At 57.1% G+C, this 27,339-nt stretch overlaps 1 protein-coding gene across 1 annotated transcript; it reads left to right on the forward strand.

Annotated features, from left to right (window-relative positions):
- The first annotated feature begins 657 nt into the window (after positions 1-657).
- KCNK3 (potassium two pore domain channel subfamily K member 3) lies at positions 658-26,604 on the forward strand. The gene is made up of 2 exons (XM_030944978.1): positions 658-940; positions 24,531-26,604. Exons 1-2 carry the CDS (start codon positions 658-660, stop codon positions 25,397-25,399), a joined length of 1,152 nt encoding a protein of 383 aa, XP_030800838.1. The 3' UTR covers positions 25,400-26,604.
- The last annotated feature ends 735 nt before the right edge of the window (positions 26,605-27,339 follow it).

The following is a 27,339-nucleotide window of genomic DNA, read 5'->3' on the forward strand; positions in this document are numbered from 1 at the left end:
TGGGATCTGGGCTTTGGGAGCTGTTCCCAGATTTGGGATTTGGGGTTTTGGGAGCTCTTCCCAGAGTTGGGAATTGGGATCTGGGCTTTGGGAGCTGTTCCCAGATTTGGGATTTGGGGTTTTGGGAGCTCTTCCCAGAGTTGGGAATTGGGATCCGAGCTTTGGGACCATTCCCAGAGTTGGGAATTGGGAACTGGGCTTTGGGATCCATTCCCAGAGCTGGGAATTGGGATCTGGGCTTTGGGACCATTCCCAGAGCTGGGAATTGCAATCTGGGCTTTGGGATCCATTCCCAGAGCTGGGAATTGCGATCTGGGCTTTGGGACCTGTTCCCGGTGCGGCCACGGCTCCCGGCACCGGCCGCTGTCCCCAGCGGGGTCACCCGGCCCCGTGCGACACTCGGGGGGTCCTGGGGGGCGCCGGTGCTGAAGGACAGCTCCGCCCCCTCCCCCGCCCTCCCTCACCCTCCCTCCTCCTCCTCCTCTCTCTCCCTCCCTCTCCCTCCTCCCGCTCCTCCGCCGGCCCCGCCGCCGCCGCCGCGGCCGCCGCAGCCGCGCCTGGGCCGCCTCCCCGGCCGCCCGCCCGCCCGCCGTGCCCGGGCGCTGCCGCCATGCCCCAGCCGGCCCCGCCGCGCCCCGCAGCCGCCGCCGGCGCACCATGAAGCGGCAGAACGTGCGGACGCTGGCGCTGATCGTCTGCACCTTCACCTACCTGCTGGTGGGCGCCGCCGTCTTCGACGCGCTCGAGTCCGAGGCGGAGACGGCGGAGAGGCGGCGGCTGGAGGCCAAGAGCGACGAGCTCAAGAGAAAGTACAACCTGAGCGCCGAGAGCTACGGCGAGCTCGAGCGGGTCGTGCTCAAGCTCAAGCCGCACAACGCCGGCGTCCAGTGGAAATTCGCCGGCTCCTTCTACTTCGCCATCACCGTCATCACCACCATAGGTACCGGCTGCCCCCGCCCCGCCCGGCTCCCCGCGGGCAGATCCCGGCTCGGGTTTTTCCCGGTGGGATCCACGCGGGAAGCACCGGGAAAGCCCCGCCTGTCCCCGAGGGAGCGGGGAGGAATCGGGAGCTCCGTGCTTTCGCCGCCCGGAGACCCCCCCGCCGCCGCCGCCGCCCGTCCCGCTGGGACCGGGGCGATCCCTCCGCTCGGTTCCTCCGGCACCGGGAAAAACCCCCTGGTGCTCTGTTCCCATCCCTTGGGATCGGGGCGATCCCTTTGCCCGGACCCCCCTCTCTCCTATTCTTGTGGGATCGGGGCGATCCCTCTGCCCGGACCCCCCTCTCTTCCATCCTAATGGGACCGGGGCGACCCTTCTGCTCAGTTCCTCCGGCCCCGGGAAAAATCCCCCGGTGCTCTGAGTCCCATCCCTTGGGATCGGTGCGATCACCCTGCCCGGACCCCCCTCTCTCTTATTCCGGTGGGATCGGTGCGATCACCCTGTCCGGACCCCCCTGTTTCCCATCCCGGTGTTTTGGGGGCGATCCCTCTGCCCGGTCCCCCCTGTTTCCCATCCCGGTGTTTTGGGGGCCATCCCTCTGCCCGGTCCTCCCTCTCTCCCATCCCGGTAGGACCGGGGCAATCCCTCCCCGGCTCCTCCAGCACCGGGAAAAACCTTGCAGGACCCTCCTGTCTCCCATCCCGGTGTTTTGGGGTCATCCCCCTGCCCCGATTCCCGTTTCCCCATCCCAGTGTTTTTGGGGACGATCCTCTGCCCGGATTCCCGTCTCTCCCATCCCTTGGGATCGGGGCAATCCCCCTTTATCCCATCCCGGTATTTTGGGGGCGATCCCCGTGCCCTGATTCCCATCTCCCATCCCGGTGTTTTGGGGCGATCCCCCTGCCCTAATTCCCGTTTCCCATCCCGGTATTTTGGGGGCGATCCCCCTGTCCTGATTCCCGTTTCCCATCCCGGTGTTTTGGGGGCGATCCCCCTGCCCTGATTCCCGTTTCCCATCCCGGTGTTTCGGGGCGATCCCCCTGTCCTGATTCCCGTTTCCCATCCCGGTGTTTTGGGGCGATCCCCGTGCCCTGATTCCCATCTCCCATCCCGGTGTTTTGGGGCGATCCCCCTGCCCTGATTCCCATCTCCCATCCCGGTGTTTTGGGGCGATCCCCCTGCCCTGATTCCCGTTTCCCATCCCGGTGTTTCGGGGCGATCCCCCTGTCCTGATTCCCGTTTCCCATCCCGGTGTTTTGGGGCGATCCCCGTGCCCTGATTCCCATCTCCCATCCCGGTGTTTTGGGGCGATCCCCCTGCCCTGATTCCCATCTCCCATCCCGGTGTTTTGGGGCGATCCCCCGTGCCCTGATTCCCGTTTCCCATCCCGGTATTTTGGGGGCGATCCCCCTGCCCTGATTCCCGTTTCCCATCCCGGTGTTTCGGGGCGATCCCCCTGCTCTGATTCCCGTTTCCCATCCCGGTGTTTCGGGGCGATCCCCCTGCCCTGATTCCCATCTCCCATCCCGGTGTTTTGGGGCGATCCCCCTGCCCTGATTCCCTTTTCCCATCCCGGTGTTTCGGGGCGATCCCTCTGCCCTGATTCCCTTTTCCCATCCCGGTGTTTCGGGGCGATCCCTCTGCCCTGATTCCCGTTTCCATCCCGGTGTTTTGGGGCGATCCCCCTGCCCTAATTCCCCTTTCCCATCCCGATGTTTTCGGGGTGCTTCCCCGCCCAAGCCCCCCCCAAATTCCCGATCCCGGGACTCCCCCAGCAAATTCCCTTCCCACCGGGAAACCCCCGCGCGACCCCCGGGATCGGGGAATGCGCCTGGCCGGGACCCTCCCGACCCGGGGATGTGTCCCCAAGGCGCTGTCACCGCCCGCCGGTGGCTCTGCTGGCCCGGACACCCCTGTAGGACCCCCAGCCCCATGGGAACAGGGGCGTGTCCCTGTAGGGTCCCCAGCCCCATGGGGACAGCGGTGTGTCCCTGTAGGGTCCCCATCCCCATGGGCACAGGGGTGTGTCCCTGTAGGGTCCCCAGCCCCATGGGCACAGGGTGTGTCCCTGTAGGTTCCCCAGCCCCATGGGGACAGCGGTGTGTCCCTGTAGGGTCCCCAGCCCCGTGGGGACAGCGGTGTGTCCCTGTAGGGTCCCCAGCCCCATGGGAACAGGGGCGTGTCCCTGTAGGGTCCCCAGCCCCATGGGGACAGCGGTGTGTCCCTGTAGGGTCCCCAGCCCCATGGGGACAGGGACGTGTCCCTGTAGGGTCCCCAGCCCCATGGGGACAGGGACGTGTCCCTGTAGGGTCCCCAGCCCCATGGGAACAGGGGTGTGTCCCTGTAGGGTCCTCAGCCCCGTGGGGACAGGGACGTGTCCCTGTAGGGTCCCCAGCCCAGGGGAGGGGACAGGGACGTGTCCCCACCCTGTCAGGCTCTCCCCAGGGTGTGTCACCTCTGTCCCCCACTCTCAAGGATGTCCCCAGCCCTGCCCCCACCCTGGGAAGTGGCAGTGAGGGTACCCCCTTTGGGACCTACCCCCCTGTCACCTCCATTGTCACCCCTCTGTCACCCCTATTATCACCGCCCTGTCACCCACACTGTCACCCCTGTGTCACCCTGATTGTCACCCCCCTATCGCCCACACTGTCACCCCTGTGTCACTCTCATTGTCACCCCTATGTCACCCACACTGTCACGCCCCTGTCACCCACACTGTCACCCCTCTGTCACCCACATTGTCACCCCTCTGGCCTTTGGGTCCCCTCCAGGGGTGACCAGGGTCATCCAATGTCCCCTGGTCCCCACCTGCCCCCCAAGGGACGGCCTGAGGGGTGGGGACAGCGAGGGGACAGCGAGGGGACAGCAGGTGACACAGGCCCTGGCCACCATTCAGAGAGAGGGGAGGGATGGGATAATGGGATAATGGGATAATGGGATGGGGGACACCGGCTTTGGGACAGATTTTGGGGTGTCCCTGCGTCCCCAGGGCTGTCACACGGATTTTGGGGTGTCCCTGGGTCCCCAGTGCTGCTGTCACACGGATTTTGGGGTTCCTGTGCATTGCCAGGATTGGGACAGGGATACTGGGGTGCCTGTTTGCTCCCGGGGCTCAGATCCGGGTATTGGGGTGCCCGTGGGTTCTCAGATTTGGGGTGTGGATACTGGGAGGTTTCCCAGGCCCTAAATCCCGGTGTGGGGAGGCGAAAGAGTTCCCGGAGCTGAAACACCGGGCTCGGGGTGCCCGTTATTCCCGGGGCTGTTATCCCGGTGATTGTCATTCCCAGAGTTATTGTTGTTCCCAGTTTCAGGATTTTCGGTATTCCCTGCGCTGTTTTCCCTGTGTCAGGCTGTTATTCCAGGGCTTTTTATCCCAGTGTTTGTCATTCCCACCCTCAGGGCGTTCATTATTCCCGGGGCTGTTTTCCCAATGCTCATTATTCCCATTATCCCGGTGTCAGGGTGTTTATCATTCCCGGGGCTGTTATCCCGGTGTTTGTTATTTCCAGGGCTTCCATCCCAGTTTTTTGGGGTTTTTTGGGGTTTTTTTGGTTTTTTTTTTAATGCCCAGAGTTGTTATTCCCACTCTCAGGATGTTCCTTATTCCCGGGGCTTCTCTCGTGGTGTTTGTCATTCCCACCTTCAGGCCGTTCATTATTCCCGGGGCTGCTATCCCGGTGTTTGTTGTTCCCATTATCCCGGTCTCAGGGTGTTTGTTATTTCCGGGACTTTTATCCCGATATTTATTATTCCCGGGGCTGTCATCCCGGTGTTTGTTATTCCCAGAGTTGTTATTCCCACCCTCAGGGTGTTATTCCCACTCTCAGGGTGTTCCTGATTCCTGGGAGTTTTATCCCAGTGTCAGGCTGTTATTCCAGGGCTTTTTGTTATTCCCTCAGGGCTTTCATTATTCCCGGGGCTGTTTTCCCAGTATTTGTTATTCCAATTATCCCGGTGTCAGGGTGTTTGTTATTCCCGGGGCTGTTATCCTGCTGTTTGTCATTCCCAGAGTTGTTATTCCCACTCTCAGGGTGTTCCTTATTCCCGGGGCTTCTCTCGTGGTGTCAGGCTGTTATTCCAGGGCTTCTCTCGCGGTGTTTGTCATTCCCACCCTCAGGGCGTTCATTATTCCCGGGGCTGTTTTCCCAATGCTCATTATTCCCATTATCCCGGTGTCAGGGTGTTTATCATTCCCGGGGCTGTTATCCCGGTGTTTGTTATTTCCAGGGCTTCCATCCCAGTTTTTTGGGGTTTTTTTGGGGTTTTTTTGGTTTTTTTTTTAATGCCCAGAGTTGTTATTCCCACTCTCAGGATGTTCCTTATTCCCGGGGCTTCTCTCGTGGTGTTTGTCATTCCTACCCTCAGGCCGTTCATTATTCCCGGGGCTGCTATCCCAGTGTTTGTTGTTCCCATTATCCCGGTCTCAGGGTGTTTGTTATTTCCGGGACTTTTATCCCGATATTTATTATTCCCGGGGCTGTCATCCTGCTGTTTGTCATTCCCAGAGTTGTTATTCCCACTCTCAGGGTGTTCCTTATTCCCGGGGCTTCTCTCGTGGTGTCAGGCTGTTATTCCAGGGCTTCTCTCACGGTGTTTGTCATTCCCACCCTCAGGGCGTTCATTATTCCCGGGGCTGTTTTCCCAGTATTTGTTATTCCAATTATCCTGGTGTCAGGGTGTTTGTCATCCCCAGGGCTGTTATCCCGGTGTTTGTTATTCCTGGAGTTGTTATTCCCACTCTCAGGGTGTTCCTTATTCCCGGGGCTTTTATCCCGGTGTTTGTTATTCCCAGAGTTGTTATTCCCACTCTCAGGGTGTTATTCCCACTCTCAGGGTGTTCCTGATTCCTGGGACTTTTATCCCAGTGTCAGGCTGTTATTCCAGGGCTTTTTGTCATTCCCTCAGGGCGTTCATTATTCCCGGGGCTGTTTTCCCAATGCTCATTATTCCCATTATCCCGGTGTCAGGGTGTTTGTTATTTCCGGGACTTTTATGCCGATATTTATTATTCCCGGGGCTGTCATCCCGGTGTTTGTTATTCCCAGAGTTGTTATTCCCACTCTCAGGGTGTTATTCCCACTCTCAGGGTGTTCCTGATTCCTGGGACTTTTATCCCAGTGTCAGGCTGTTATTCCAGGGCTTTTTGTCATTCCCTCAGGGCGTTCATTATTCCCGGGGCTGTTTTCCCAATGCTCATTATTCCCATTATCCCGGTGTCAGGGTGTTTATCATTCCCGGGGCTGTTATCCCGGTGTTTGTTGTTCCCGTTATCCCGGTGTTTGTTGTTCCCATTATCCCGGTCTCAGGGTGTTTGTCATTCTCGGGGTTTTTATCCTGGTGTTTGTTATTCCCGGGCTTTTATCCCGGTGTTTGTCATTCCCACCCTCAGGGCGTTCATAATTCCTGAGGCTGTTTTCCCAATCTTTATTATTCCCAGTGTCAGGGTGTTTTTTATTCCCGGGGTTTTAACTCTGGTGTTTGTTATTCCCGGGGCTTTTATCGCGGTGTTTGTCATTCCCAGAGTTGTTATTCCCACTCTCAGGATGTTCCTTATTCCCGGGGCTTCTATCCCGGTGTCAGGCTGTTATTCCAGGGCTGTTATCCTGGTGTTTGTCATTCCTGGAGCTGTTATCCCGGTGTTTGTCATTCCCATTATCCCACTGTCAGTGTCAGGGCATCCACTATTCCCGGAGCTGTTTTCCAAATGTTTATTATTCCCATTATGCCAGTGTCAGGGTGTTTGTTATTCCCAGGGCTTTTACCCTGGTGTTTGCTATTCCTGGAGTTGTTGTTCCCACTCTCAGGGTGTTCATTATTCCCGGAGTTTCAGACTGTTATCCCAGAGCTGTTATCCTGCTGTTTGTTATTCCCATTATCCCGGTGTCAGGGTGTTTGTCATTCCCAGCACTTTTATCCGGGTGTTTGCTATTCCTGGGGTTTTTATCCCCAATGTTTGTTATTCCCATTATCCTGGTGTTTGTCATTCCCACCCCCAGGGTGTTCATTATTCCCGGGGCTGTTTTCCCAATGTTCATTATTCCCGTTATCCCGGTGTCGGGGTGTTTGTTATTCCCGGGGTTTTTGTCCTGGAGTTGTTATTCCCGCTCTCAGGGTGTTCATTATTCCTGGAGCTGTTATCCCAGTGTCAGGCTGTTATTCCCGGGCTTTTATCCCAGTGTTTACCACTCCCATTATCCTGGTGTCAGGGTGTTTGTTATTCCCAGCACTGTTTTCCCAGTGTTTGTTATTCCCAGGATATTTTTCCCCGATGTTTATTATTCCCATTTTCCTGGTGTTTGTTATTCCCGGAGGTTTTATCCCAGTGTTTGTTATTCCCACCCTCAGGGCATTCATTATTCCCAAGGCTATTTACCAAATGTTCATTATTTTCATTATCCTGGTGTCAGGGTGTCTGTGCCCCCCAGGGCTGTTATCCCAATATTTGTTATTCCCAGGGTTGTTATTCCCACTCTCAGAGTGTTCATTATTCCCAGAGCTGTTATCCCAGTGTCAGGGCGTTCATTATTCCCGGGGCTTTTTTCCCGGTGTTTGTTATTCCTGTTATCCCGGTGTCAGGGTGTTTGTTATTCCTGGAGTTGTTACCCCAGTGTTGCCATTCCCAGTATCCCATTATCTGGTATTCACTATTCCCGTTATCCCAGTGTTTAATATTCCCTTTATCCAGGTGTTTATTATTCCCGTTATCCCGGTGTTTTTCAGTCCCATTATCCCGGTGTTTTCCAATCTCACTGTCCCATTATCCCGGGATATGTTTGCCATTCCTGTTTTCCTGGTGTTTGCCATTCCCATTATCCCATTATCCCTGTGTTTGCCATTCCCATTATCCCTGTGTTTGCCATTCCCATTTTCCCATTATCCCATTTGCCTGGTGTTTGCCATTCCCATTATCCCGGTGTTTGCCATTCCCATTATCCCATTTGCCTGGTGTTTGCCATTCCCATTATCCCAGTGTTTGCCATTCCCATTTTTCCAGTGTTTGCCATTCCCATTCTCCCATTTATCTGGTGTTTGCAATTTCCATTACCCCATTATCCCGGTGTTTTTCTATCCCATTTTTCCGGTATTTGCCATTCCCATTATCTTGGTGCTTGCCATTCCCATTATCCCGTTATCCCAGTGTTTGCCATTCCCATTATCCTGTTATCCCGGTGTTTGCCATTCCCATTTTTCCAGTGTTTGCCATTCCCATTATCCTGGTGTTTGCCATTCCCATTATCCCATTATCCTGGTGTTTGCCATTCCCATTATCCCGGTGTTGGCCATTCCCATTATCCTGGTGTTCGCCATTCCCATTTTTCCCGGTGTTTGCCATTCCCGTTATCCCAGCTCCAGCCTCTCCCAGCTGCCGGGAGCAGCTGGAAAAGCTCTGGAATTGCGGCTGATCCTCCGGTGTTGGACAGGATGGAGGGATCTGGGAATCTCCCATGGGATCCAGCAGGATCCAGTGGGATCCGGCCCATCCCAAGGATCCTGGAATGCCAGGGAGGGGCATGGATCCACTGGGATCCATCCTTGGGATGGATCAGGATCCCGCTCTGCCTCTCCTGGGATTCCTGATCCCAGAATTCTCAATCCCACTGCCAGGAGCTGGGAATGCTGGAGCGGGGCTGATCCCAACCCAAAGGTCACATCCCAAAAATTCCAGCCACTCCCGGCACTCCAAATCTTAAATCCTCGAGTTGGGCTCTACATGGGAGCTGCTTTGGGACTGGGATGAGGATTCCCAACATCCCAAATGTGGGAATTGCAGAGGTAATGGCCCCAAATGGCTTTCCCTGAATCCAGCCCGGTGTTCCTGGAATTTCCGGGGATGTGGGGAAGGGGCTGGGACATCTGGATGTGTGGGAAGATCCCAAAATCTCACAATCCCACAAAATCCACGATTTGGGTGGCTGGGTATGGCAGCAACGCTGGGATGGGGCTGGAATGAGAGGAGACCCCTCCAAATCCAGGGGAAAAGGGGGAGAAAATCCCATTATTCCCATGGAACTGGATTTTCCAGGGCAGGAAAAAAAAAGGGATTTTCCCAGGAATTCCCCACCCAGCTCTTGGTGAGACAGGGAAAAGCCAGACTGGGATCGGGAAGCGGCTCCTGAGGCGGGGGAGATCCCGGTGGGGGAAATTCCGGGATTACAGATCCTGGTGGGATTGTGGGGGAGGAAAACCCGGGATTACAGATCCCGCTGGGAAAAGTTTGAATCCATTTGGGGTTTTGGGATTTTTCCTTTTGTCCACGAAAAAAGCCGGGAGAGGAGTAGCTCCTGCCCCTGCTCCAAAGCTTTCCCGCGGCTCCCGAGAAATTCCAGGAGCTGGGATGTCCCCTCTGTCCCCATCCCACAATTCCAGAGGCTGGGATGTCCCCGGGGATGTGGCAGTGTCACCGGCATGTGTCCCTTGTCGCCTCTGCCGCTGTCCCGAACCAGGACGGGCTGTTCTGGCTCTGGATGGCTCCCAAGAATCCCGATCCCAAAAATCCCGATCCCAAAAATCCCAACCCCAGAAACCCCGATCCCAAAAAACCCTGATCCCAAAAATCCCGATCCTAAAAGTGCCGATCCCAAAACACCTGATCCCAAAAAGCCCAGTCTCAAAAATCACAATCCCAAAAATCCCGATCCCAAAAAACCAGATCCTAAAAGTCACAATCTCAAAAATCCCGATCCCCAAAAAACCCAATACTAAAAATCCCGATCCCAAAAATCACAATCGCAAAAAAACAGATCCTAAAAACCCCGATCCCAAAAATCACCATCCCAAAAACCCAATCCCCAAAGTCACAATCTCAAAACCCCCGATCCCAAAAACCTGATCCCAAAAACCCCGATCCCAAATCTGCCAATCCCAAAAACCCCGATCCCAAAAATCCCAATCCCAAATCTGCCAATCCCAAAAACCCCGATCCCAAAAATCCTGATCCCAAATCTGCCAATCCCAAAAACCCCGATCCCAAAACCCCGATCCCAAAAATCCTGATCCCAAAAACCCGATCCCAAAAATCCCGATCCCAAAAATCCCGATCCCAAAAACCCTGATCCTAAAACCCCAATCCCAAAAACCCCCGATCCCAAAAATCCCGATCCCAAACCCCCGATCCCAAAACCCCGATCCCCGCCCCCCCTCCCCGCGGCCGCGCGCGCAGAGGGAGCAGGTGGCAAATGCCACCGCGGTGTCACCATCTGTCACCGCCGCCACCCGCCCGAGCCTTCGTCACGGGAACAGCGCCCGGCGGGAGGCCGGGCCCTCTTGTCCCCATTTGTCACCTGCTGTCCCCTGTGGTCTCCCCCTGCCCCCTTCTGTCCCCGTTTGTCACCCCCCTTGTCCTCCTTCTGTCCCCTCAGCCCTCCTGTCACCCCCTGTCCCCTTCTGTCACTCCCACTCCCCTCCTTGTCCCCTCAGACCCCCCCTTCCCTTCTGTCCCCTCCTGTCAACCCCTGACCCCTCTGTCCTCTCTGTCCCCTCTGTCTCTCTGTCCCTTCTGTCCCCTCTGTCCCCTCTGTCCCACAGTCCCCCCGTCCCCTCTGTCCCCCTGTCTCTTCTGTCCCCTCTGTCCTTCTTGTCTCCCTGTCCCCCCTTGTCCTCTCTGCCCGCCCCGTCCCTCTGTTCCTCTGTCCCTCTGTCCCCCTGTCCTTCTGTCCCCCTTGTCCCACCCTGTTCCTCTGTCCCCTCTGTCCTCTCTGTCCCCCTGTCCCCCTGTCCTTCTGTCCTCCTTGTCCCACCCTGTTCCTCTGTCCCCTCTGTCCTCTCTGTCCCCTCTGTCCCCCCTGTCCTTCTGTCCCCTCTGTCCCCTCTGTCCCTTCCGTCCCACCCTGTTCCTCTGTCCCCTCTGTCCCCCCTGTCGTTCTGTCCCCCCTGTCGTTCTGTCCCCTCTGTCCCCTCTGTCCCTCTGTCCCTTCCATCCCACCCTGTTCCTCTGTCCCCTCTGTCCTCTCTGTCCCCTCTGTCCCTTCCGTCCCACCCTGTTCCTCTGTCCCTCTGTCCCCCCTGTCGTTCTGTCCCCTCTGTCCCCTCTGTCCCACAGTCCCCCTGTCCTCTCTGTCCCCCTGTCTCTTCTGTCCCACCCTGTTCCTCTGTCCCCTCTGCCCCTCTGTCCCTCTGTCCCTTCTGTACCACCCTGTCCCTTCTGTCCCCTCAGTCCCCTCTGTCCCCTTCGTCCCACCCTGTCCCTCTGTCCCCTCTGTCCCTCTGTCCCCTTCGTCCCACCCTGTCCCTCTGTCCTCTCTGTCCCCTCTATCCCTCTGTCCCCCCTGTTGTTCTGTCCCCTCTGTCCCCCTGTCCCTGTGTCCCCCTGGGCTGGTGACACCGCCCCTGTCCCCAGCCCGTGGCCATCCCTGGTGTCAGGAAGGGTTTGGGGACAGCGCTGTCACCTCCCATGGCGGTGCCACCCCCGGGCAGTGGGAAAGGCATCGAATTCCCGGGGTTTGGGGGGGAAAACTCCAGGAATTGCTGGGATAAGGAGCTCCCTCCGTCCCCTCGGGACATTCCTGCTCCCATTCCACAAAAAAAATTCCATGGAAATGGCTCCTTGGAACTGGATTTGGGATCAACAGGGAAAGGGGAATTCCAGGGCATTCCTGCCCCAATTCCAGGGCTGGAATTCCTCCCACCCCTCCGGCCATTCCTGCCCCCATTCCACAAAAACAAACATTTCCATGGAAATCGCTGGTGGCTCCTTGGGATGGGAAATGGCATTTGGGATCAACAGGGAAAGGGGAAAACTCTGCCGCAATTCCAGGGCTGGAATTCCTCCCAACCCCTCCAGCCATTCCTGCCCCCATTCCACAAAAACAAACATTTCCATGGAAATTGCTGGTGGCTCCTTGGGACTGGATTTGGGATCAACAGGGAAAGGGGAAAACTCTGCTGCAATTCCAGGGCTGGAATTCCTCCCAACCCCTCCAGCCATTCCTGCTCCTATTCCACAAAAAAAAAAACCATTTCCGTGGAAATCTGTGCTGGCACCTCCTGAACCATCCACGGGCTTTGGAATTAAGAGGGAGAAAGGGAAAATAGTCCTGGAATTCCTGGAATTCCCTCCTGGGTTTTCCCAGGAAAGCAATTCTACCCATCCCGGAGTTGTTGGAGCATCCCATCTCTGGGAATTGTTGGAAAATCTGGATCACCTCCCTTCCCTGTTCCACTCTGGAATTCCTGGACGTTCCTCCCGGATCCTCTGGATCCAGGCGTTTTCCTGCTGGGAATGAGCGGGAAGGGTCTGGATGGGGAGAATTCCCATTGGGATCGGAGCCGCTTCCCGCTGGGATGGGGATTTAGGGGCGCAATCCCAGCCCGGGTTGGATCCGACGCCTTTTCCTGGGAATGTCTTCCCAAGGAGGCTCCAGTGAACCCGAGGTGGGGAGGCCTCGTGGCTGTTCCCATGGGATTCAGGGCAGGGATTGGGATTGGGATTGGGATTGGGGTTGGGATTGGGGTCAGGATCAGATCAGGACTGGGATCAAGATTGGGATTGAGATCCAGATCAGGATCATGTTGGGGTCAGGATTGGGATCGAGATCAGAATCAGGATTGGGGTCAGGACTGGGATCAGGATCAGGATTGGGATCAGGATCGGGATCAGGACCAGGATCAGGATCGGGATTGGGATCAGGATTGGGATCAGGATCAGGGCCTCTCTGGATCCTCTCTCTCCCATCCCCCTCTCCCATCCAGGACGTAAATTCCCATCTTTTTTCCATCCAGGAGTGACACCTTTAATTAATTCCCGCTCCTGGCCTTTCCAGCCGATTCCTCCCAAAATCCCAGCAAATCCCGACCACGAGTGAGGAAGGAGAACCATGGGCCAGGGGGATCAGGGCCAGGGAAAGCCATCCCAGATTTCTGGGGGTTTGGGAGTTTTTCCCGGTTTTTCCCAAGCACCAGGGCTGGTGGCTCGGGCTCGAGGTGGATCCGAGAGCCTGGAATGGGATTTCTGGGATGGATGGATGGATGGAATCAGCAACTCCCAGGGGAAAGGGACTGCATCCATTCCTCATTCCTATCCTGCATCCCCATTCCCATCCTGCATTCCCACCCCATATCCCCATCCCCATTCCCATCCTGCATTCCCACCCCATATCCCCGTCCCCATTCCCATCCTGCATTCCCACCCCATATCCCCATCCCCATTCCCATCCTGCATTCCCACCCCATATCCCCATCCCCATTCCCATGCTGCATTCCTACCCCAGATCCCCGTCCCCATTCCCGTCCTGCATTCCTACCCCAGATCCCCGTCCCCATTCCCATGCTGCATTCCCACCCCATATCCCCATCCCGCATCCCCATCCCTCATCTGCATCCCATATCCTAATTCCCATCCTACATCCCCATCCCCTATCCCCATTTCATAATCTCCATCCCATATCCCCGCCCCATATCCCCATCCCAAATCCCCACCCCACATCCTCATCCCCATTTTCCCACAAGGGCCTGGACACCCATCCCTGCCCATTTTGAGACACAAATCCACCCCAAAATCCATCCCAACATCCACCCCAACATCCACCTCAAAATCTATCCCAAGATCCTTAAGTGATTTTTATTCCCGCAGGAGCCATTGCCCCCCTGCCCCAGGACATCGGGGCCGCCCCCTTGGGGTGCCCCAGGCCATTCCCGGGGTGTCCCACCTTGTCCCTGACCTCTGGACCCCCCTTCCCGCTGTGGGCCCCCCCCATTTTCCCATATCCCCACCCCATATCCCCACCCCATATCCCCATCCCCACCCCATATCCCCACCCCATATCCCCACCCCATATCCCCACCCCATATCCCCATCCCCACCCCATATCCCCACCCCATATCCCCACCCCATATCCCCACCCCATATCCCCATCCCCACCCCATATCCCCACCCCATATCCCCACCCCATATCCCCATCCCAAATCCCCACCCCATATCCCCATCCCCACCCCATATCCCCACCCCATATCCCCATCCCCACCCAATATCCCCACCCCATATCCCCATCCCCACCCCATATCCCCACCCTATATCCCCACCCCGTATCCCCACCCCATATCCTCATCCCCACCCCATATCCCCACCCCATATCCCCACCCCATATCCCCATCCCCATCCCCACATCCCCACCCCACATCCTCATCCCCGTTTTCCCGGGAAGGACCTGGACACTCATCCCTGACCATTTTGGGACACAAATCCCCCCCCAAATTCCACCCAAAAATCCATCCCTAAATCCATCCCAAAATCCCTGAGGGATTTTTATTGGGACCCCCCTTCCCGCTGCGGGCCCCCCCTTTTCCAGGGAGAGGCGAGGGCCGGCGCGGGAGGGGTGGGAAGGGGCCTGGCGGGGCCCCAGAATCCAAGAAAAAATTGCCAGTTTTGGCGCAAACAGGGAGCTTGGCCGGCGCCGGGATTTTCCATGACTCCATCCCGACCCCCCCGGCTGCGGGAGGCGCTGGGGGAGGGGGAATCAGGCACCCCCCACACCCCAAAAATTCCGAGGGGGGGGATCTTGCTGCGGAGCCGAGTCCCTTTGGGAATGGCGCGGGAATGTGGGGGGATGTGGGAATGAAGGGGGGAGATCAGGGTCTGGCCCCACATCCAACCCCCCCCTCACCAAATCCCACTGGGAATGGGGGGTCCTGGGGGTCCCTGATCTTTGGGATCTCGTGGGGGGATCCCAGATTGTTCCAGCATCCCCTCCCGTGTGGAACGGGATCTCGCTTTCCCAGGGGGGAATGTGGGAGAAGGGGGAGATGGAGCAGAGGGGATTTGGGGATGGGGAGAGGGATGGATGGATGGATGGATGGATGGATGGATGGATGGATGGATGGATGGATGGATGGATGGATGGATGGAGGGATGGATGGAGGGATGGATGGATGGATGGATGGATGGATGGATGGATGATGGATGGATGGATGGATGGATGGATGGATGGATGGATGGATGGATGGATGATGGAGGGATGGATGGATGGATGGATGGATGGATGGATGGATGGATGGATGGATGGATGGATGGAGGATGGATGGATGGATGGATGGATGGATGGATGGATGGATGGATGGATGGATGGATGGATGGAGGGATGGATGGATGGAGGGATGGATGGAGGGATGGATGGAGGGATGGAGGGATGGATGGAGGGATGGATGGATGGATGATGGATGGATGGATGGATGGATGGATGGATGGATGGATGGATGGATGGATGGATGGATAGATGGGTAGATCCAAGGAACAGCTGGAACAGGACCAGTCAGGATTTTGGGAGTCCCAGGGGTCCCTCCAGCTCTTCATTCCCAGTTCAGCCCATCCCAGATCCCATCCGTCTGCTCTGGCTGCAGGAGGTGTCCCCATGTCCCCTTCCCACCGCCCCCAGCCCCATCCAGGGATTTTGGTGGCCCTGCAGGACCCAGGTGTCCCCCTGGCCATGTCCCCTGGCCATGTCCCCCTGCTCGTGTCCCCTGCCCGTGTCCCTCGGTGCCAGCTCCATGTTTTCCAGGACAGGCTGGAATTCCGCTGTCGCCGGCACCTGCTGCGTTCCCAGCCGCCATCTCCAGGCGTGTTTGCTCTTCCCGGGCACGCGGGGGTCTCTGGGGACAGCTGCGTCCCTTCCCCCGGCCTGGGGACAGCTGGGGTGGCCCCAGCACTGGGAACTGCGGGATCCTCGCTGGGAACAGTGGGATCCTTACTGGGAACAGTGGGATCCTTACTGGGAACAGTGGGATCTTTACTGGGAACAGCGGGATCTTTACTGGGAGCAGCAGGATTCTTACTGGGAACAGCGGGATCTTTACTGGGAACAGCGGGATCTTTACTGGGAACAGTGGGATCCTTACTGGGAACAGCGGAATCCTTACTGGGAACAGTGGGATCCTTACTGGGAACAGCGGAATCCTTACTGGGAACAGTGGGATCCTTATTGGGAACAATGAGACAATGATCCCTACTGGGAACAGTGGGAACATACTGGGAACAGCAGAATCCTTACGGGGAACAGCGGGATCCTTACTGGGAACAGTGGGATCCTTACTGGGAACAGTGGGATCCTTACAGGGAACAGCAGGATCCTTACTGGGAACAGTGGGATCCTTACTGGGAACAGCGGGATCTTTACTGGGAGCAGCAGGATTCTTACTGGGAACAGCGGGATCTTTACTGGGAACAGTGGGATCCTTACAGGGAACAGCAGGATCCTTACTGGGAACAGTGGGATCCCTACTGGGAACAATGAGACAATGATCCCTACTGGGAACAGTGGGAACATACTGGGAACAGCAGAATCCTTACTGGGAACAGCGGGATCCTCACTGGGAACAGTGGGATCCTTACTGGGAACAGTGAGACAATGATCCCTACTGGGAACAGTGGGAACATACTGGGAACAGCGGAATCCTTACTGGGAACAGCGGGATCCTTACTGGGAACAATGGGACAATGATCCCTACTGGGAGCAGGATGCTGATCCTTACTGGGAGCAGTGGGATATGGGGAAGGGCTGGCATGAGGAGGCTCCTTCCATCCCCCTGCCCCATTTCCTACATCCCCTGCCCCATTCCCTGCATTCCCTGCCCCATTCCCTGAATCCCCTGCCCCATTCCCTGAATCTCTCTGTCCCTGCTCCCTGAATCCCATCCCCTGGTTCCCTGATTTCCCTGTCCAGGTTTCCTAAACCCCCTGCTCCATTCCCTGCATCCCCTGCCCCATTCCCTAAATCCCTCTGCCCCATTCCCTGCCCCATCCCCTGCCCCATTCCCTGTATCCCTTGCCCCATCCCCTAAATCCCCTGCCCCATTCCCTAAACCCCCTGCTCCATTCTCTGCATCCCATGCTCCATTCCCTGAATCCCATCCCCTGCTTCCCTGATTTCCCTGTCCAGGTTCCCTAAACCCCCCTGCCCCATTCCCAAAACCCCCTGCCTGCCCCATCCCCTGCCCCACTCCCTAAATCTCCCTGCCCCATTCCCAAAACCCTCTGCCCCATCCCCTGCCCCACTCCCTAAGTCTCCCTGCCCCGTTCCCTAAATCTCCCTGCCTCATTCCCTAAATCTCCCTGCCCCATTCCCAAAACCGCCCGCCCCATCCCCTGCCCCTCCCGCCCTCCCATCCCCATTCCCGCAGATCCTTCCCCGCTCTCCCAGCCCTCCAGCCGTGTGCCATCCTCCCCCCGGCCCGTTCCCGGCCCGTTCCCGCAGCTGTCCCGCTAATCCCGGCCATCCATCGCCCCGACAGCCGGGATCCGCTCCAGGCCCGGGGCCAGCCCTGCACCTGCTCCGGGGCCGGATCCAGCCCCGCTCCTCCGGCCCTAAAAAGGCCAGGATCGGCCGCGTTCCTGCGGGACGTGTCATCCTCCCCGCCTGGGGACACGATCCCTGCTCCCGGCCCTGCCCCGAGCGGGATCCCTGCTCAGGACACCCCTGGGAGCCGCGAAGGGCCGGGGGACAGGAGCTGGGGAAGGAGCCGGAATTCCAGGGGTTATTCCCGGCGGATTTCCCGGCTGGGATGTGCCCTCCTCTCCAACACAATTCCTCGCCGCCCGCGGGTCCCAGAGGGATTTGGGGGTCACCCCCTGAGCCGTTTTCCCGGGGTTTTCCCTCTCCTGCCATTCCCGACCTTCCCCCCACCCTCAGACGTGCCGGAGCTCAGGCAGCTCCGGCTAAAACCGGGAACGGGGGGGGATCGGGGGATTGACCGACGCTTGGAGAGCTCATAAACTCCCTTCCCTCGGGAAAGGGCGCTAAAAATAACTCCGGGAGGCCGGGGAGGGATGGAGAGGCTGGAGGGGGCTGGAGAGGGCAGGAAAGGGCAGGAGGATGCTCAGGGAGGTTTTTGGAAAGGCACCCGTGGGCACCAAGGGAGGCTCCATCCCAAAATCCATCCCAAACAGCCGGAATGGGGATTTGGGAACTGCTGGGGAGGGGACAGTGAAGGGTGGGATGGGGGCTCGGGATGTGGGACTGGGTGGAGAATGAGGAACAGGGAGAGAGGGACACGAGGAGCTGGGAGAGAGGGACATGAGGAGCTGGGAGAGAGGGACACGAGGAGCAGGGAGAGAGGGACATGAGGAGCAGGGAGAGAGGGACATGAGGAACAGGGAGAGAGGGACGTGAGGAACAGGGAGAGAGGGACATGAGGAACAGGGAGAGAGGGACATGAGGAGCAGGGAGAGAGGGACATGAGGAACAGGGAGAGAGGGACACGAGGAACAGGGAGAGAGGGACACGAGGAACAGGGAGAGAGGGACATGATGAGCTTGGAGAGAGGGATGTGAGGAGCTGGGAGAGAGGGACACATGGAACAGGGAGAGAGGGACACGAGGAACAGGGAGAGAGGGACGTGGTGAACAGGGAGAGAGGGACATGAGCTGGGAGAGAGGGACACGAGGAACAGGGAGAGAGGGATGTGAGGAGCTGGGAGAGAGGGACACGAGGAACAGGGAGAGAGGGACATGAGGAACAGGGAGAGAGGGACATGAGGAGCAGGGAGAGAGGGACATGAGGAACAGGGAGAGAGGGACATGAGGAACAGGGAGAGAGGGACATGAGGAACAGGGAGAGAGAGACACACGGAACAGGGAGAGAGGGACACGAGGAACAGGGAGAGAGGGACGTGGTGAACAGGGAGAGAGGGACATGAGGAGCAGGGAGAGAGGGACATGAGGAACATGATGGGATATGAGGAACAGGGAGAGAGAGACACGAGGAACAGGGAGAGAGGGACATGATGAGCTTGGAGAGAGGGATGTGAGGAGCTGGGAGAGAGGGACACGAGGAACAGGGAGAGAGGGACACGAGGAACAGGGAGAGAGGGACATGATGAGCTTGGAGAGAGGGATGTGAGGAGCTGGTAGAGAGGGACACACTGAACAGGGAGAGAGGGACACGAGGAACAGGGAGAGAGGGACGTGGTGAACAGGGAGAGAGGGACATGAGGAGCAGGGAGAGAGGGACATGAGGAACATGATGGGATATGAGGAACAGGGAGAGAGAGACACGAGGAACAGGGAGAGAGGGACACGATGAGCTTGGAGAGAGGGATGTGAGGAGCTGGGAGAGAGGGACACGAGGAACAGGGAGAGAGGGATGTGAGGAGCTGGGAGAGAGGGACACGAGGAACAGGGAGAGAGGGACATGAGGAACAGGGAGAGAGGGACATGAGGAGCTTGGAGAGAGGGACATGAGGAGCAGGGAGAGAGGGACATGAGGAGCTTGGAGAGAGGGATGTGAGGAGCTGGGAGAGAGGGGCATGAGGAACAGGGAGAGAGGGACACGAGGAGCTGGGAGAGAGGGACATGAGGAACAGGGAGAGAGGGACAGGAGGAGCTGGGAGAGAGGGACATGAGGAGCTGGGAGAGAGGGACGTGAGGAGCTGGGAGAGAGGGACGTGAGGAGATGGGAGAGAGGGACGTGGGGAACAGGGAGAGAGGGACATGAGGAGCTTGGAGAGAGGGATGTGAGGAGCTGGGAGAGAGGGACACACGGAACAGGGAGAGAGGGACACGAGGAACAGGGAGAGAGGGACGTGGTGAACAGGGAGAGAGGGACATGAGCTGGGAGAGAGGGACACGAGGAACAGGGAGAGAGGGATGTGAGGAGCTGGGAGAGAGGGACACGAGGAACAGGGAGAGAGGGACATGAGGAACAGGGAGAGAGGGACATGAGGAGCAGGGAGAGAGGGACATGAGGAACAGGGAGAGAGGGACATGAGGAACAGGGAGAGAGGGATGTGAGGAGATGGGAGAGAGGGACACAGGGAACATGATGGGATATGAGGAACAGGGAGAGAGGAACATGAGGAACAGGGAAGGGACATGAGGAGTGAGAAGAATATGAGGAACAGGGAGAGAGCGACACAGGGAAGAGGGAAGGGGCACAAGGAACAGGGAGAGAGGGACACGAGGAACAGGGAGAGAGGGACACGAGGAGCAGCGAGAGAGGGACAGGAGGAACAGGGAGAGAGGGACGTGAGGAGCAGGGAGAGAGGGACACGAGGAGCAGGGAGAGAGGGACGTGAGGAGCAGGGAGAGAGGGACACGAGGAGCAGGGAGAGAGGGATGTGAGGAGCTGGGAGAGAGGGACACACGGAACAGGGAGAGAGGGACACGAGGAACAGGGAGAGAGGGACACAGGGAACATGATGGGATATGAGGAACAGGGAGAGAGGAACATGAGGAACAGGGAAGGGACATGAGGAGTGAGAAGAATATGAGGAACAGGGAGAGAGCGACACAGGGAAGAGGGAAGGGGCACAAGGAACAGGGAGAGAGGGACACAAGGGGCAGGGAGAGAGGGACACAAGGGGCAGGGAGGGACACAAGGAGCAGGGAGGGGGCACACAAAGCAGGGATGGATCAGGGGATGCTCGCAGGTGATGCTCAGCTAATGTCCAGGTGATGCTCCAGTGATGCTGCAGTCATGTTCAGGTGTTTTTCAGGTGTTGCTCAGGTGATGCTGACAGGTGATTCTCTCAGGCGTTGCTCTCTGGTGATGCTCAGCTGGTGCTCAGGTGATGCTGCCAGGTGATACTCCAGTGATGCTCCAGTGATGCCCAGGGAATGCTCAGGTGTTTCTCAGGTGATGCTCAGGTGATGCTCAGGCGATGCTGCCAGATGATTCTCTCAGGTGTTGCGCTCCTGTGATGCTCAGCTGTTGCTCAGCTGGTGCTCAGGTGATGCTCAGGTGATGCTTTCAGGCAATGCTCAGGTGATACTCTCAGGTGATGCTGCCAGTTGATACCCCAGTGATACTCAGGGGATGCTCAGATGATGCTCAGGTGATTCTCGCAGGTGATGCTCAGGGAATACTCAGGGGATGCTCAGGGGATGCTCAGATGATGCTCAGGTGATTCTCTCAGGTGATGCTCAGGGAATACTCAGGGGATGGTTTCAGGCATTGCTCTGCAGCAATGCCCCGATGATGCTCCCAGGTGATTCTCCCCAGGTGTTTCTCAGGTGAGGCTTGAGCAAGGCTGCAGTGATGCTCCCAGGTGCTGCTCAGGGGAGGTTTTCTGGTGATGCTCTTAAGTGTTTCCCAGGTGTGTCTCAGGTGTTTCCCAGGTGTTTCTCAGGTGTATCACAGGTGTCTCACAGTGACTCCCAGGTGTTTCCCAGGTGCTACTCTGTGATGCTCTGGTGATGTTTTCTGGTGATGCTCTCAGGTGATTCCCGGGTGTTTCCCGGGTGATTCCCAGGTGTTTCCCAGGTGTATCACAGGTGTCTCACAGTGATTCCCAGGTGAGTCCCAGGTATTTCCCAGGTGCTACTCTGTGATGCTCTGGTGATGTGCTCTGGTGATGTTTTCTGGTGATGCTCTCAGGTGTTTCCCAGGTGATTCCCAGGTGTTTCCCAGGTGCTGCTCTGTGATAACCCCAGTGATGTTTTTTGGTGATGCTCAGGTGTTGCTCTCCAGCGATGATCTCAGGTGCCACTGGCAGGCGTTGCTCTGTCTCCCATGGATTCCCTCTCCATGGATATCCTCTCCATGGACTCCATCCCATGGAATCCCTCTCCATCAATTCCCTCCCATGGATTCCATCCAATGGACTCCATCCCATGGATTCCCTCTCCATCTATTCCATCCCATGGATTTCATCCCATGGATTTCATCCCATGGATTCCCTCCCATCGATTCCCTCCCATAGATTCCATCCCATGGATTCCATCTCCATCAATTCCCACTCCATGGATTCCCTCCCATTAATTCCCTCCCATGGATTCCATCCCATGGACTCCATCCCATGGATTCCCTCTCCATGGATATCCTCTCCATGGACTCCATCCCATGGATTCCCTCCCATCGATTCCCTCCCACGGATTCCATCTAATGAACTCCATCCCATGGATTCCCTCTCCATCTATTCCCACTCTATGGATTCCCTCCCATCAATTCCCTCCCATGGATTCCATCCCATAGATTCCATCCCATGGATTCCCTCTCCATCGATTCCATCCCATGGATTCCCTCCCATGGATTCCATCCCATGGATTCCATCTCCATGGATTCCCTCTCCATGGATTCCCTCCCATCGATTTCCTCTCCATGGATTCCCTCTCACTCAATTCTCTCCCATCAATTCCATACAATGGACTCCATCCCATGCGTTCCATCTCCATGGATTCCCTCTCCATCGATTCCATCCTATTGATTCCCTCTCCATTGATTCCATCCCATGGATTCCATCTCCATCAATTCCCACTCCATGGATTCCCTCCCATGGATTCCCTCCCATGGATTCTATCTCCATGGATTCCCTCTCCATGGATTCCCTCTCACTCAGTTCTCTCCCATCGATTCCCACTCCATGGATTCCCTCCCATCAATTCCCTCCCATGGATTCCATCCCATGGACTCCATCTCCATGGATTCCCTCTCCATGGATATCCTCTCCATGGACTCCATCCCATGGATTCCATCCCATGGATTCCATCTCCATCAATTCCCACTCCATGGATTCCCTCCCATCAATTCCCTCCCATGGATTCCATCCAGTGGACTCCATCCCATGGATTCCCTCTCCATTAATTCCCTCTCCATGGATTCCCTCTCCATGGATTCCCTCTCCATGGATTCCATCCCCGTCTCCCACAGAGAGGATCCCACGGCAGCTCCTCCTTGGAGGAGATCCCACAATCCCGATTTTCCCCTCGTTCCAGCTTCATCCGTGTCCCCCCGAGGGTGGCAGTGAGGGGGACACAGGATTGGGACTGGGGACTCAGGATTGGGATTAGGGACACAGGACTGGGATTAGGGACGGGATGAGCTCCCCTCAGCATTCCCGAAGGTTTGGGGGGCTGTTCTGGGATCACAGCTGGGATAGGCCTTGGAAAAGGGACCCAGGAATGCTCTGAGTCCAAGGGAAGAGGTTCGGAGTCTCCTTCCTGTTCCTGCCTGCTCCTGGTTTTCCTGGGAAAAGGAAAAGGAAAAGGAAAAGGAAAAAAAGTAAAAAAATTAGGGGAAAAGGGAAATGAAGAAAAAGGAGGGAAAGAAGGAAAAGGAGGAAAATGTGAAAGAAAGGGAAAGTAGGAAAGGAAAAGAAAGGGAAGGCAAGGAAAAGTAGGAAAGGAGGAAAAATTTTTAAAATAAGGAAAAGGAGGAAAAGGAAAATGAGAAAGAGAGAGAAACTAAGAAAGAGAAGGAATGGAAAAGCAATGGAAGAGGAAGAGGAAGAGGAAGAGGAAGAGGAAGAGGAAGAGGAAGAGGAAGAGGAAGAGGAAGAGGAAGAGGAAAAATAAAGAAGAGGAAGAAAATAAAAAAGAGAAATGGAAAGAAAAATTATAAAGAAAGCAAAAGATAAAGGGAAAGGAGAAAAAGGAAGAAAGGGAGGAAAATATGGAAAAGGAAAAAAACGAGAAAGAAGAAAGAGAATGGGAAAGTTGGAAAGAGAAGTAGAAGGAAAGGGAGAGGGAAAGGGACGGAAAAGGAAAAGGAGGAAAGGGACAGGAAAAGGAGGAGAGGGACAGGGACAGGAAAAGGAGGAAAGGGACAGGGAAAGGAAAAGGGACAGGAAAAGGGAGCAGCTGGTTTCTGCCACCCCCATCCAAGGCCTGCGCTGGCCCAGCCCTCGGCATCCCAGGATCCATCCGGGAGAGCCGATCTGCGGGCACGGAGCGGGATAAATCCCATCTGAGCGGCGCGGGATTACGGGAGCACAGCTGTTCCCAGGCTGGATGCAGATCCAGCCCCTGGATGGCGGGAACTGGGGCACCAGGACAGGGGACAGGGGGGTGACAGGCGACAAACGGAGCGCTCGGCCCTGGAGACAGCCAAAATCCCCGGCGAGTCTGGGATGGGAATTTTGGGAATTTTCCCAAACTCAGGGATGGGAAAGGTGCTCCCACCCAAGGGTCCACGCAAACGTCCTCAGTGGCACAGCATTCCCAGAAAAGCTGTGGCTGCTCCTGGATCCCTGGGAGTGTCCAAGGAAATGCTGGAGGGAGCTTGGAGCAGCCTGGGGTGGTGGAAGGAGTCGGGGTTGGAACAGGATGGGATTTGAGGTCCCTTCCCACCCAAACCACCCCATGATTCCATGATAAAGGACACTCAGGATTCATTCAGAGAGACTTCTATGGAAAAGGGAGGAAAAGGAGAGGGAGACCCTTCTGGGAGTCTTGAGACTCCAAGTGAAGCCCCTCATTCCTAAAACTCTTTCTCAGAGAGGAGTCGGGATGGGGCTGGATCCAGTGCCAGGCTGGGAGAGCTGGGAATGTGCAGCTGGATCAGGGAAGGATCCAGGGAATCCTTGGAGCCGCTTCCCCATCCCCAAGGGGCTCCAGGAGAGCTGGGATTTGGGCAAGGGCTGGAGGGGCAGGAGGCAGGGAATGGCTTCCAGTGGGAAAGGGGAGCTTGGGATGGTGGGATCTTGGGAAGGGATTCCTGGCTGGGCTGGGGTTCCCAGAGAATCCCTGGATCCCTGGCAGTGTCCAAGGCCAGGATTTGGATCACCCTGGGGTCATGGGAGGTGTCAGGCTTGGAATGGGATGAGCTCTAAGCTCCCCTCCCTTCCCTCACTTTGGGATCCCACACCCCTCCCGCACTTCCCACCAACATTCCCCACTCCCGATTCCCGCCGGGATTGCTGGTCCGACCGCTCTCTCCCTCTCCCCGCAGGCTACGGGCACGCGGCGCCCAGCACGGACGGCGGGAAGGTTTTCTGCATGCTCTACGCGCTGCTGGGCATCCCCCTGACCCTGGTGATGTTCCAGAGCCTGGGCGAGCGCATCAACACCCTGGTGCGCTCGCTGCTGCGCCGCCTCAAGAAGCGCCTGGGCATGCGGCGGCCGGAGGTGTCCATGGCCAACATGGTGACCATCGGCTTCGTCTCGTGCGTCAGCACGCTCTGCATCGGCGCCGCCGCCTTCTCGCACTACGAGAACTGGAGCTTCTTCCAGGCCTACTACTACTGCTTCATCACCCTGACCACCATCGGCCTCGGCGACTACGTGGCGCTGCAGAAGGACCACGCGCTGCAGACGCAGCCGCAGTACGTGGCCTTCAGCTTCGTCTACATCCTCACGGGGCTGACGGTCATCGGCGCCTTCCTCAACCTGGTGGTGCTGCGCTTCATGACCATGAACGCCGAGGACGAGCGCCGCGACGCCGAGCAGCGGGCGCTGCTCAGCCGGGGCGCTCGCTCCGGAGCCGTGGCCGCCGTCCCCGAGGCCGCCGCGGTGGCCCCGGCCGAGAGCGGCTTCAGGAACGTCTACGCCGAGGTGCTGCACTTCCAGTCGGTGTGCTCGTGCCTGTGGTACAAGAGCCGCGAGAAGCTGCAGTATTCCATCCCCATGATCATTCCCAGGGATCTGTCCAGCTCGGACACGGGCGTGGAGCGCAGCCACTCCTCGCCCGCCCGCTGCCCCGAGACTCCGGAGCACCGGTGCTTCTGCCGCTCCCGGCGCTCCGCCATCAGCTCCGTGTCCACCGGGCTCCAGAGCCTGGCGGCGTTCCCGGGATTCACCAAGAGACGCAGCTCCGTGTAGCCCCCATCACACCCTCCCATCCCGGATCCCTCCTGGAGCGGGAGGAAGCTGCTCTGGGCTTGGGAACGATGCCGGAGCAAGGCCGTGCCGGTTGGCTCCGGAATGGATTTTAATTTAAAACCTCTTGGATTTTAATTTCACACACACACACAAAAAAACCAACCAAACCACTCCTTGAAAATGTGAAACTTGGGAGAGCGGGAGAGCCCCGGAATCCGGCGGGATTTTGGGGGGCACCTCCCACTGTGGGCAGCCTCTCCACGCTCTGGATCCTCAGGAATTCCCTGGGAAGCGCAGAGGGACCCGACGGCCGTGGAAATCAGGCTAAGAGGGGCTTAGCCGGAGCTTTTCCTCATCAGCCGCCCGGAAAAGCAGCCGGGAGTCACGTAGGCTGCTCCAAACCCTGGGATTTGGGGCTGTCTTAACCCAAATTCGTGGCAGGGCAGAGCTGGGAGTCCTCGGGATTTAGCGGGAATCGTCCGTGGGAGGCTGGCTGATCCCACAGGATTTCTGTGTCCGTCCACGCCGAGAGTCTGGGGATGGGGTTGTTCCCCTCAGGAAGGGGTTTGGGGGACAGTTTGGGATATTTTCCCTTGAGATCCTGCATCTCCATCCTCCCCAAGGCTCCAGGGATGGAATTATTTCCCTCTGAGTGGTTTTGTCAGGGATAATCCAGGATATTTTCCCATGGGATCCCCATTTCTGTTCTCTCCAAAGCTCTGGGGATAGAGTTGTTCCTCCTGGGAAGGTATTTTGGGGAAAATCTGGGATATTTTCCCCTGGGATCTCCATCTCCATCCTCCCCAAGGCTCCAGGGGTGGAAATTTTCCCCTCAGGGAGGTTTTTTTGGGATATTTTCCCCTTGGATCCCCATCTCCATCCTCACCGAGACTCTGGGAATGGAATTGTTCCCTCGGGGAGGAATTTTAGGGAAAATTGTCCCCCGGGATCCCCATTCCCATCCTCACCAGGACTCCGGGGATGGAATCTTTTCCCTCAGAGAGAAATCTGGGATATTACAACACTTCTCCATCCTTCCCTCCACACCCCTTCCCACCACCACCCTCACTCCTGGGGCACTCCCGGAATTCCCTGGGATGCCCCGGGGGTCACCTCTGTCCCCACCACCCCAACAGGGAAGCAAAACTCCCCTCCTTTCCCTTTCCCGCCCTTCCAGGATGGAATTTTCCCCTCCCAGCACCCAAAGCCCCTCCAGGGGACATGGTGGGGACACGGGGGGGACCCTCCTGGAGCACTGGAGGTGGCAGGGGAGGGGGACTTTGGGGATGTTCCGTCACCTTTCCAGAGAGGAAAAAACCAAAATCCATGGATTTCTGATCCTTGAGCTGTACGTTTGTGAGATTCCAGAGGATATTTATTACCAACGGCGCTATCCGTGGAATTCCAGAAATATCCGTCAGAGAGGAGGCCCGGGGGACACTTCCTGACAATTCCAGGGAGGAATTTCTGCATCTTCCTCATCCAGGGGTGCCCGGTTCCCGCCGGGAAGGGGTCCCTGGTTCTCATGCCAAAGCCGATGTGTCCCGCGGGGTTCGATTCCTTGGAGAGAGAAATAAAGGATTGTTGGAAGCTCGGGAGTGTCTGGGATCTTCCCGAGGGATCTGGAGAGGGAGGGGGGGATTGGGAAAGGAGGATCCCGATCCTCTGGGATCTTGGCTTTGCCTCCAGTAATTCACTCAGGATCTGGGAAAGGAGGATCTCAATCCTCTGGGATCTTGGCTTTGCCTCCAGTAATTCCCTTGGGATCTGAGAAAGGAGAATCCTGATCTTCTGGGATCTCGACTTTGCCTCCATTTCTTTCTCTCAGGATCTGGGAAAGGAGGATCTCAATCCTCTGGGATCTTGACTTTGCCTCCAGTAATTCCCTTGGGATCTGGGAAGGGAGGATCCTGATCCTCAGGGATCTTGGCTTTTCTTGC

This window comes from Camarhynchus parvulus, chromosome 3 (genome assembly GCF_901933205.1).
Source record: "Camarhynchus parvulus chromosome 3, STF_HiC, whole genome shotgun sequence".
Lineage (NCBI taxonomy): Eukaryota > Metazoa > Chordata > Aves > Passeriformes > Thraupidae > Camarhynchus > Camarhynchus parvulus.